This window comes from Maylandia zebra, linkage group LG22 (assembly GCF_041146795.1).
Source record: "Maylandia zebra isolate NMK-2024a linkage group LG22, Mzebra_GT3a, whole genome shotgun sequence".
Classification (NCBI taxonomy): domain Eukaryota; kingdom Metazoa; phylum Chordata; class Actinopteri; order Cichliformes; family Cichlidae; genus Maylandia; species Maylandia zebra.
Window position 1 is genome coordinate 21340692 of NC_135187.1, and position 12942 is coordinate 21353633.

The 12942-nt window shown below is 41.8% G+C and overlaps 1 protein-coding gene across 3 annotated transcripts in view; it reads right to left on the bottom strand.

Moving 5' to 3' along the window:
- Positions 1-6823: 6823 nt before the first annotated feature.
- The window catches only part of calcr (calcitonin receptor), a 65834-nt gene continuing 59715 nt past the window's right edge, over positions 6824-12942 (bottom strand). For all 3 annotated transcript variants that reach the window (XM_004547927.3, XM_076879171.1, XM_004547926.6), the window contains one exon: positions 6824-11098. In XM_004547927.3, coding sequence (XP_004547984.1) covers positions 10877-11098 — 222 coding nt within the window. In that variant the 3' untranslated portion in view covers positions 6824-10876. The remainder of the gene's footprint in view (positions 11099-12942) is intronic.

A 12942-nucleotide genomic window follows, 5' to 3' on the forward strand; every position in this document is an offset into this window, starting at 1 on the left:
TAGACACCCACATTACTCACACTCTCACATAACACATACATATAGGGCCTTGGGGGTGGGCACGTTCTACAGCATCCAGAGGATGGTCAGTGTACTCCAACCCACCTCTGGCGCTGGTGCCCTACCCTCAACTTTAAATGCACATAGACACTAAGGGTTTTCAGGAGCAGCCGTGCTGCTCTCTGAGAGGAAGCAGGAACCATGCTCTCCTGTGTTTTAAATGCACTTTAGAACAGCACACAGCAACACTACATATGAGCTGGCGTTGGGAGGTTTGGAGTCTTCACTCACCCCGGTTCTGTTAGCCGTCAGGGCTGGGGGGCTGGGAGGAGGTGCTGGCCGTCAGATTGGGGGCTGGGATGCGGGACCTCCCTGCTACTGCAGATAAGGAGGTGGTCCGCTTGCGTCCACCCCAGAGAGAAGGGTTACATCTCCTGGGTCTAGGTGCGGCTTGCCCCTCTGGGGGCGGGTGTACCTGGACCTTGAATATAGAGTATGTTTGGGGAGTGTGACTGTCTGTGCAGTGTCTATTTGTGTCTGTCTACACGTTGGGTGAGTGCCGAATATTTGGTTGTGCATATGGGGTGGGAATGCACGTCTGTGTCCGCGTGTGCCTGTTCGTCTGTGTCTATATGTCAGGTTGGGTCTTAGACTCAACCTCTCTGGGTACATCTCAGGCCCTCTAAAGTACGGAGGCCTATCTCCCCTCACCACACTCCCTGCTGGTGGCTGATGCCCTCAGACGTTGGTGTGTTGGTGGTCCTTGTCGACTGGGGCTGGGCGCTCATGTATGTACCGGCTCACTCCTGGTGGCCGATTGGCGGGGCCTGGCACCTGTGGCCCGGCTGGGCCCCTTCCGGGGGGTGGGGTGCCCTCAGGCCTCTGGGCCTGAAGCTCTGTCCTCTCTGGCACAGCTGGCTGCCGGCAGAGCCCGCGGGCATGCCACTGCAACCCCCTCTGGCCTCTGCTCCGTAGCTGCTGGGTGACCTCTCGTTTGGGGCTTTACTCAGCTCTTCCCAGGAGGGTGGCACGGTTCCCCCCCTTTTGGTGGTCCTCCTCGGGTCCTCGAATTCTGGGGCCTCTGGATATCTGGGGCCTGGATTTCCTCCATACCTGCTTCATACCCTGGGGGACGGGGCTATGGCTCCCCACACTCCCTAGCAGATCGTTACATGGAGAAACCTTTGGAATACAAGCATGCTGATCCACACAGGTGTGCACACAGGTGTACACACGGGTGTTCACAGATGCGGACTACACCTTTCTTGGCTGCTGCCTCAAAGCACATTGTGCGTTGTCTATCTTGCGTGCTGCACAATATCGTTTAATGTTTAGTATCTACTGTTATCTACTGCTAGCTAGTTTATTGTGATGGTGCTGTTTTTTATTATGTTCCTCTTTTTTTGTTTGCTTTCTCTTCTGTTTTTCTTTTTCTCCATACAGGTGATCCAGGTTTTTTGTTTGTTTTTCTTTCTTTCTTCCCCACTTTCTCACCGTCTCTTCTCCCCTCTGGTTTTCTCTCTCTCCCTCTCTTTCTTTCATTCTTTCTCCCTGTCCTATCCCCCAGTCATGTCTGTCCCGTTTGTAGCAACTGAAAATAAAATAAATACATAATTATAATAAAGGTCAATCAAATGGACCAATATGGCAAGGCCATGATGATCCACTTGGTAAAATAAATCCACTTGGCATCTTTCTTGGCCTTAAGACAACAATTCTGATGGCTAAAGATCCAAACGGGACACAAAAAAAAACAAAACAAAAACAAAAAAACTTAGTGGGGGCTGTGTGCTTTGGAGCTGGTCCTGAGCCTTTTTTCACACCTTTACTCATGTGACGACTCACATGTCAGTCAACAACATCAGGATCACCTCCAAAGGGGACAACTCCTACTAAGGGTTAAATGTTTGGGACTCTCCACCATTTGTTACTCCTCAGCTGTAACAGGCTGATGGGGTGTTGTCGTCACCCTGCGGGTAGGCAGCATAGATACTGAAGTTTGTGAACATGATAACTTGAACAGTATCTGAAAGTCATGTCTTCAAAAATAAGGGAAAAAATCCAGCAAAGATCTGATACAGGACATGAGAGTCGCATCATCAGAAATGGTCTCTGTGGAAGGATGGCTGTCGCGAAACCATTCTTAATTCTTGCCAAATTACACAACAACTGGACTGAAACTAAGTGCATGTGATTAACCCAGCTTTTAAATTTTTAGTTCAAATGGCCATCAAAATATGCAGAGGTGGTCAGGAGTTTTACTTCAGCCAGTGTTGATGCGGATTTTGTCAAAATTGATGGAATTATGAACCCAGAAAAGTGCCACCGGATTTTCAAGTGCCACACAAGCTCATCTAAAAAGGGTGTGATTAGTAACAGCTTCATTTTTTTCAGCATGTCAAAGATCCCAAACACATTGGCAGTGCAGTAAAAGCACACCTGGAGAGAAGGCACAATGAAACACACACAGAAAATGGAACAAAATCAGCCAACATCCAAAGAAGAGTTTGAATAGCCTTCAAGAAGCCTGGAGAACTATTCCTGAAGTCTACTTAAAGAAATGATAAGAAACCTCGGCTAAGAGAGTTCAGGCTGTGTTGAAGAATAAAACGAGTCATACTAAATATTGACTACCAGGGTAGTTAGACCTGTTCAAACTCTGTTATTGCATTACATATTTTATTTCTATTTATTTGTGCACACTTCAATAAATCAATACAGCTGTGTCCGATTTTTCTAGCAAACAATAAAGAAACAACTGGTCACTCAGTTTAGATAGAACTGTAGGTCTACAAGTTGTAAATAGAGTTTGGGTGGAACGGAACAAATTTGAACTAGAGATCTGATAATACCGACTAATTTGTCACACATACACACACAGAAAGCAAACTCCAGCACAATATAGTAGAAGAGAGTCCAATAAACTACACAGCAAAGCCATATTATTTGTCAGAATTTAAAAAAATGGTCCAAAGCCTTCCAGAGGTCTGGTGCAATAACATAAAATCAGCCTCTAAGCATACCCCTAAAAAGGCATGTTTGAGCATCAATAAATGTAAAGAGGCGACTTAAAAATAAAGATTTACCTCCTTACAGTTGACTGGGAGGTGGAAATCGATTAAACTAAATTTACAGAATGAGATAAAATTCACTCATTTGTGTGCACCAGTTACCTATCATTTATTTTTTTTTATCAAAGCTAATGTTTTACTGTGTTCATGACCAACCGGTCAAACACCAGAATCTGTTGGTAAAAGTTTGACCTTCGAGTCCTCCAGGCGAGTTTGGTCATTTAATGTGACATTGAGGTTGGTTGGAGGGTTGGTGTTGCTGCTGGGTTGAGAGCAGCACAGTATGAAACCAGAAACAGGAGTGTGAGCTTTGAGAGGTAATGGCCCTCTGAGTCTTTGTGTGTAACCCAGCTGAGCTAGAGTAAAAAAAAAGGCACCATTTCTTGGATATCCTTGTGCCTTCTGCTCAGTTGCTCAGCTGAATTTCTGGCCATGAAAGCAGAAAATACCCCAAACCCTGGGTGAAAGAGTGGTTCAGCATACTCAGTCAGTACACTTGAGCCGGAATGGGTGGACATTAAGAGGTCCAACGCGCGGGCAGGGAAGAAAAGTAAAAATCCTTGACAACAGTGATCGGAGCAGTTTTAGCTACATGACGGTTTTAGGCGACCTTGAAGCAAACTGGAAGCACTTTTCAAAAAGCACGGCTGGAGATTTAGATGTGGACCAGTGTCATTTCATCTTTTAACACAGCTGAGCAAAACGCTCCACATGATCACTTTTATCTACGATTAATGGGCGCACACCACATATTTTGGGATTGGTCCAGTGTACTGTGAGATTGTTGCAGTCAGGGAATGAATGACTTGAAATAAGCAGCTGCTGACATTTTTCTGAAAGGCTCCACGTTAACCTTTTCTCCAGACGGAAGCGTCTCGCAGCAGTTTGCTGACATTCTTGCACTGTGCGGGTCTAACGAGGGGTTTTAGAGAATTTAGGAGACTTAAAGCTTATTGTGTCTTCATAATCAGTACAGTATGCATACAGTTTCAGACTTGCATTGACTGTTCAGGTAATTATTTAACGACAGTCTGCAGGTGGGTTGCTTGGCAGAAATGTAATTGCGAGTTTCTTTGTGACAAATATTTGAACAACAAATCTGGCTGCATGTCCAGTTCATAGCTTGTGCTGCAGATGGACTCCCAGTTTTTATGGTCTTGTTTTATGGTGAAGGTAGTCGCTATTCTGCTCTGCAGCCGCCGTGAACTCAGCATAGCAGCATAGGAACAAGCGCTTCACCTTCAGCAGCTTAGAGCGGCTTCCCAGGTCAGAGAGGATCTTCACAGAGGATCTCCAGAGATGGAGATGAAGGACTGCAGTCCCTCATCAGCTGCAGTCTAAAGCCTTGATTGTACTCTGTTGCTGACATGGACACAGACAACTGGAGACAATACAACACAGCAGTCATTCCTGTAATATTTTGCTGAAGTCTTCTTGAAATCCACCTCCCTTGGGTGTGTGAGCAGTATGTGAATTTTAATGCAAATTCTTCTACGACAAGTCAGAAAAAACAAGCAGGTACGCAGACGTCCACGCAGATTCTCAGTGTCGTTATTGACTAAATGTATGTCTCACTGACCCGAGCGCGCTCTGGCAGACTCAGGTTTTATCAGATGCAGTCTAAAGCCTTATTATACTCCACTGTGGACATGGAAAGAGACAGCTGGAGACTCCACATCCTGTAATACACAAAAAGAATCACCTGATTTCAAAGGAGTATTTTTTTCAGTAATAGACATAGAAGCTTGCGGTAAATTTGAAAAATATGGTTGAATAGTTTTACATACAAAACTTCCAATCTTCATAATTGTTTGAATGAATGTGTTCCCCTCGTGAAGCACAGCTTATGTCTATTTGATAGTCCAGCTCGCTCCATACTTTTGTGAGCATGTCTGGAGTCACTCCAGCCGCTGCTTTTGTTATGCTATCTACCAGCAACAGGGTGAAACTCACAAATCCCCTCTTTCTAACAGTACATGATTTGATAATTACTGGTGAACGGCTGCAGAATTAAAGTGCTTTGAAATAGGATTATCCTTTTTGATACAGCCTGTAGAGGTCTGCTAGCAATCTGGCACCTGGAGCGCATGCGTAGTATCTAACTGTAATGCAAATTCTCCACAGACGAGTCAGCACAGTCGCAGCGTCTGATGGCCAACTTTCCATCACTCAGGCTTAAGTGGACTCTAGTGGATTTTCGGATACAGAAAGAAAAAAGGCCTAAAAGTAAAATTATACTTCTGTGGTTACTGTGGAACTTCGTAACAAAACCCTAAACCATAACCTACGGCGAAACCAGACATGTTGCTGTCTAGAAATGTAACTGCATGTCACCGCTAACGTTAACAAGCATGAATGTGGCCATGGTGTCAGCCACCGGCGTACGCTGTATCGTAGGTTCTACATAGATTCACCACAGAAGTCTTAATGAAGCTCAAGACTGTAGAGTTAAAATTTGACCACAGATTGAGCGACTCAACCAAGAGGAACCTGAATGATAATGAGCGACGAAGCATCAGTGATCAATCCCAAAAGAAACATGAGATGGAAAGGACCAATAGCTAAACTGTCAAACTATGAGTAAGGGGACTGTCTACAAGTACTTTGGATGAATTTTTAAAAAGTAATAATAGTCTAAGATGAGATATACTTTGGGGGGCCATTAATAATCTGGCAAACCTCCCCAATAAAGTCTTTGCGAAGCACTAAAAGTAGTCTGCTAGCTAATGTTAGCCTGAAGGCTAGGATTATTGCTGTGTTGTGAAAAGCCTTTGCTTCATCTTACCTGTACTCTGAAACTATACAGAAGCTGGTTGTTTAGCAGTCAGCCTTTTAAATATCCTCTCATCAACTTCTGGCTTCTTGTAGATTCTCCTTTAATAGACGTTGTAAAAATGTTGAGTCGCTCTTTGAGTTTGCAAGCGCTTTGGGGTTTTTAAAAGTAGTTCTGTAAACCAATTATATTACTGTATATCCTGGGCCAAACACTGATTCTGACCAATGTCCAAGACTGCATTTCTCCTTAAAATGTTGGGTGAACTGTAGATTATTCATCTCAGAAACTGCTTTGGTCAGATCTCTTTTAGTTACACAGATGATTAGATGTCTCCTGGATACAGCATATCAAGTATCACTGAACTGCTGACTTATGAAGCCTTCACCACTGTGAGCAACATATCGTAATTACTTTAATATGTTATGGAGTGTACGCGGACATTCATCTTGTAGCGGATCCATGTCAGTGGATTTTTTCCTGTTACAGACATCAGATGCTTTTATGTAATTCAGGCAGAACCTTTAAAGCGCTGCCAGCACTGCCTTGAGGAATCACAAGGCAAGACACCACATGGAGCTAGACTTCCCCTGTTTTCCCTGCACACTCATTAAACAAATTCTCTCAACCCTGAAATGTTGACAGGAGAAAGTGTTGGCGAGTAAGCTGCTAAATCAACACAGAATTTCGCAGAATTGCTGGAAAACAAAGTTTGTTTCAGAAAGGTTTTAAACTCGATAATCTTACCGAATTATTTACGAAAATAACAAAACAAAGCACGCTTTTTAATCATTAAGTCATCAGACTCTGAAAATTGTCCACTTTCCGATTGTTAGCTTTCATCTTTTTCTACCTTTTACATTCACGCCACAGCTTTCTGTTTTTGCTGATTGCTCAAGAAATAGAGAGCGACACCAAATGATATGTCTCTGTTGTTGTGCTAAATGGGTGGAAGATTTAAAAAAAACAACACCAATCGTTGTGGCTTTTACAAAATACATTTTTTATCAGCTCTGAGATGATGCTAGTCCAAGCTGAGAAGGAGAAAGAGAGAAACACAAGCCAAAAATAAATGAGAAGGGAGGGGGGTAACAAAAATAATCATCATAGAATTTCACAGTGCAAAAATCTATTATGTACACAGTGTTTGCTTGTATTTACATGGGCATGAACAGACATACAAAATATATAGAATCCAGAATCCACAACACTAATAATATGTCTTACAGTGTGCACAAGATCCAGGAAACATCACCATAATAAAAATGAAGAGGAAGATGTATTTCATACTAAAATAAATAATTTTTCTCTCATACTAAAACATTTGAATCAGTAAAACCTATTCTGCCATCATGATTGTCTCTCTACGGTCCTTCCTAGTTCCTTACAGCCAGCTGGTAACATAAAAGTCACTGAAATATGAAACATATCCCAATGTCTGTTTTATGCAAAGGGGTGGGGGCTGTAAGAGGATTTGACAGGTGAAGCCATGAAAAGGGACTGAATGCATTCAGCTTGTGCAGCGTGCGGTTTATGTACTGTAGAGAAGCTGCGCCATTACAACTAGTAAATAGTGGCATCCCTGATTTGAGTAATTTCATCAAAATGATTTGATTTTCTGAACTGATTCATGAGTGACTCTGTGTGATTCGCTCTCAGTGGTGAGTGCTCAGATGTACTCAGATAAATCTCCTATATAGCTATGAAAATATTTTTTTTAAATAGTCTGCATTCATATGATTTTCCTCTGATTAAAGAAAGCAAATACTTACAGATTAATGAATATCAACAAGCCAATTCTTACAATCATTACAATGTACAAACTTATTCTGCATGGATACCTGTGGAGCATCTCTTATCCATAGTGACAGTGATCTCACAATGTCTATGAAGATTAGATATATTTAGAGCTTTTTCTTATTCTAATCTCTCACAGGTGGTGCCCAACAGTTGACAATGAAAAGGCAAATAAAAATTGAGCACACATTCAACAAATGCACCACGTACACATAAAATGACAGTAAAAATGTTTTCTCATTATATAAATATGTGTGTAGCCAATTTAGTTTTTAAACACCTTTGAATTGATTTTTGTGATTTCAGAATTATTAATAGTGATTCTTTGTTCACAGTTGAAACTAATCTCTAAAATGATCAAAGGCATCATGTATTGAGGTTGGGATTTTAACTTGTCTGCCACCTTAGGCGTGCGATGAACATGATGACAGTGCAGAGTCAAGTGATAAAGGCTCCAGTCACACAGGCCTACAGCCTGGTCAGTGACTCCATGGCAACAAACTTGTGTTTTGGTTGCCTGTAGTTACATGCAACACACTGACTTGCCCACAAACACTCACAACTCTCTGAGCAGCAGTGAAAGTGCAAAGAGTGCGACACAACCTGGCAGCAAAGACCGTTTTCCTTCACAGTAAAAGCCTTCAGAAACATGTTGGGTGGATCGCTAACATTTACTTTGAAGGTCAACCTTCAACATCAAATTTTGATTTCATTTTAGTCACAGTCTTTTGACTAAAACATAATTTAGTTTTAGTCTAGTCGTAGTTAACTAAATGTTATAAGATTATAGTAGACTAAATCTAAGCTGGACTAAAATAAAAAGTCTAAAAGTTTGTTGAGTTGCTCCACACGGTTTACAAAACGTCTGATCTTCCTTGACATGAAATACAAAAAGTGTCCATAAGTCTACGCTTCTCTTCCTCGTCACTATCTAGTCTCCCTCCCGAAGAAAAGAAATGTAATTAGTTTTGATTGGATCTCGTTTCAGATTTTTTTTTTCTATTCTATTTCTATTCGTTGGCAAAATGTCAACATGTTTCAACATAGTTTTTGCCCTCGTACATTAGTTTTTATTTAGTTATCACCTTGTTTTTGTCAGAAAAATAAAGATAATTGACTGAGCGGAACATTCTCTGCTCTCCATCCACTTTGTCAAGTCTTATTACATTACTACTAGTTGGTGGTTTAAAAGTGAGTGTTTGTAGACAACACAGTCTGCAAATTTACAGGTGACCACAACAGTTTGATCACCACCACAGCAATCATAAGGTGCTCAGGTGCTCTTTGCATTCGATTTCACCAAGTGACAGCCAATCACTTGCTAAGCACTTGGGGAACACACACTTCACAATCGGTGGTTGTATCACGTCCAATATGGCAGACAACTCTTGAGCAAACCTCTGTTTGAGTAATATTTTTTTAAAAAGGTTCGAGGTCTCCCCCTCCTCCAAGTACTCAGCCTTTAGTTTAAAGTACTAGATAAGTAAATGTGTTTACATGTTAAAAGATGTACATCTTTATTTTGGAGAAATCAGCACGAGCGCCAGCGAGAACAACTCACGCTGACGCACTGCTGAATTTCTGCTTACTAAAAGTGCAAAAGATACCGAGTATCACCAGCTTTATTATATAAGATGTTACTTCTACATGCCTTTTACCAAGAATTTAGCTCAACTTGGAACGCTTTTCCATTTTGACAATGTAAGCAAAGAGAAGTTGCTGCTAAGGAGGCAAAAACAAATCACAGTAATGTGAGCAGCCAGAGGATTTAATAGCCATTGGCTACATGCTCTAGAAATATAAATGTTTTGATCTGGTGGAACTGAAATGTCTCTTATTGGACATGCAGTTTAAAAAATGACCAGATTTGAAGGACCTTGCACAGATAAATGCAAGACACAGCATTTACTAAGGTTTCAACAAACCCTTAACCAAGCCTAATAAAGAAAAGGCAGAGGAGTAATAGGAACGTGTTTAGGACCACTGATGGATGAGTTTAAACATCATGTTTGTGCAAGACCGTGACAAAGACGCGAACATGCATTTAAGACATCGGTAGGTTTAGTGTGCGCATACAGTTTGGATTTGATCTTTAGCGAGCCTTTCTCTTTTCCCAGATAAGAGCAGGTGACAGATTAGAGACATCATGAGCTCACAAAGGATGGCTGAGGATAAATTAGAATCATTGGCAGAGCTGACTGAATCATAACTCAGAACACAGTGGATCAACTCCGGTGGCTCTTCGGCCTCAACAGAACGGTTTTATTTTTAGCTTTGAAGTATTTCGTGTGTGTGCATTTTTGCGTCACAGCCCTGTGAGCTTCAGCATCGGCACAAATACAGCAACTGCATAACAACAAAGCAGTCAGGAATGCAGCATCACGGGACATTTACTGAGCACGTACTAGGGAATCGGCAAGGATAAAACATTGATAGAAAGTGTGGGTGGGGGGAAAACAAAAATCTTTTTAAAACATTTAAAACACTTTTTTTTTTTTAAATGAAACATGGTGAACATACATTATGTACACAATTCCAGAGGTTGGAGCGGAGAGGGTCTTCTGAAAGTTGACCTCTTTCATGGCACATTTGATCAGGTCGATGAGGTTTGCTGACGTTTGCGTGTGTGTTTGCGTCCGTGTCTTTTGCTTTATGGCACCTGTGCTTAGCTGGACATAGTACGCCCCCCCCGCGGTCGTGACCACCAAACAGTACCCTTTGGTATAGGTGAGGTTAGGAATGATTGGTTCGTCTACTTCTCTTTGATAGTCATCATCAACACCATTGCAGTCATTATTCACCTCTACATCATCGCTGTCACCTTCAGCACCGTCAGGAAAAGAAAGAAAACTTTGCTACCCTCACACAGTCACAGTTATTTCCACACTAGTGCAAGCCTCCATCACTGCGAGCGGGCACACGCAGTTTAGCAGCTTTAGGAAGTTGACACATGTCAAAAGCAGCTCTCCTTACGTCACAAGTTCTCAACATCAAAGTTCTGAAAAAGCAGCTGCAACAGCAATGTAAAGTAAAGTGTCAGCCTTGTAGCTAATCCACGTCAATGAGCTTTTTGTTTTCAGGCCTCTATCATCCTCCTGAGCTGAGCAAACCCCGGAGATTTAATCGCTGAGATATGGCAGGTGAACTGAATTCATTTTCTTCTTTTTGCTGTACGTTTACTTTGTTGCTCGTCCTCGGCTTTTTCCACCGCTACGCATTTTATCCTCGGCGTTACTCAAGCGTACGTGTCTCCCGACTTTAGCGCCACCAGCTCAGAGTCCTCCGTGTGGCGCCCGTTCAAGTGTTCGGTGTTACAGTCGTGATGGTACATGAAGGCGGGTACCTCGGTGATGGAGGTAGCTGTGTAGGACGTGGAGCGCATCGAGCAGTGGTCCTTTCGTCTCTGACCCCACTGGGTTTTATACTGCATCCACTGTCTCTTCACAGCTGCCTGCACCTGGATGTCACACAAGCACATAAAAAAGGTAGTTTAGTGTCTCATATCTACAAATGCAGCCTTAATAATAATATTTTACATCTAATTTAATTATTTGACTTCACTGCTAGCTTTGTTTTTGTGTTTTGAGTCGGAGAAGTTTGTGACAACACTGATCCAACTGACAATGATCTTAACTGATGTGCATGTTATTACTGCAGCATGTGTGGGCCACTCAAATTTCAATCACATTAGCAGATGACAGCTATAAAATGTAAATATCCATTTTTGGGGGGCGGGGGTGGCCAGGTTGTGCATGTGGCCAGATCATCTCACTATAAAAAGAGATAAATACACAAGGTTTATCTTTCTAGTACTGGGCAGGAACCCCATTTGCTTCAGAACTGCCTTAATTTGTCGTGGCATACAGTCAACCTGGGGCTGGGAACATTCCTCTGAGCTTTTTTGATGAGTGAGTGAACTTATTGTCATGTTCAAGATACCAGTTTGTGATTAACTGACATTTGTGACATGGTACATTATCCTTAACAACCATCAGAAGATGGGGTACGCTGCTGACATGGTCAGCAACACTACTCAGAAAGGCGGTGGCATTTAAACAGTGCTCAGCTGGTAGTAAGGGGGCCTAGCAGCCTGAACTATTGATACAAGGCATGATCAATGCATCATTGTTGTTTACACCAAAGTCTGAGCTTACTATCCAAATACTGCAGCAAAAATCGACACTCAGCCAACATGTTTCCAATTTTTTGTCTGTTGTCCAATTTTGGTGATCTTGCACAAATTGTAGCATTGGTTTCTTCTTCCTATCTGACAGGAGCATGGTCTAGCTAAGACATCTTGCATGTTCTACTTTGGTCATTGAAGCACATCTACCTCAAGTATCAGCATTTTGTGCTTTCAGAGATGCTCTTATGCATACCTTGGTTGTAACTCTGACCAGTCTCCTCTAATCTGACATCAACAAGGCATGTGTTCGCCGGGTATTTCCTCATTTCAGGCCCATTCTCTATAAACCTAGAGATGGTTTGTAGGAAACTCCTAGTAGACAAGCAATGATGATGCAGTGACAATGATGCCACATTAAAAGTCACTTAAATTACGTTTTTCCCCATTCTGATGCTCAATTTAAAATTTGGGAGGTTGTCTAGACCGTGTCTAAATACTGATTAGATATATGCAGCAACAAGCAGCTGAACAGGTGTACATAATGAAGTGATCTATAATCATGTTATAAATAAACTTACTTCCACACATTTCACCTACTAAATCTAACAACAGTCAAATGGCATCTTTCCACCGATGCCATTCAAAGGTATGAAAACATGACCATGATTATCCCAAAGGGTACATACAATTTTCTCTTTCTGGCATCCTGACTAAAAAACAAAGTGCACAACTTCTTTCTCTTCAGGCTTTGCACCAATTAAATGATCAGAATATGACTGTAGTGATTATATAAGCAACAAATCTTCCAGCACTTTTTGAATAGGCATGTTGACAACCATTGTTATCTTGCTGCAACCATTTGACGCATTAAACACATTAATTTACTGTGAACCAAATCCATTTGTGTCATCACAAAATCCATTACTACCCTCGTGACTTATAGCACGTAACCCTTCATAATCCTTCTATTTAAGCCTTAATGCGATCATTAGTCACAGCGTTACATGCAGAAACTTCAATCAATCTCGCCCCAGTCCAAAATTCAGCAGTGCTTTTCCCTGTCAGCTTGCTTGAGAATCGTGTGTCTGATATGTCTTAGAAACTATGAGGTCATTGAAATAACAAGGAAATATGGAACTATTTTTTTGTCAATAGAGTCTTCCTGCGTGTTCCTT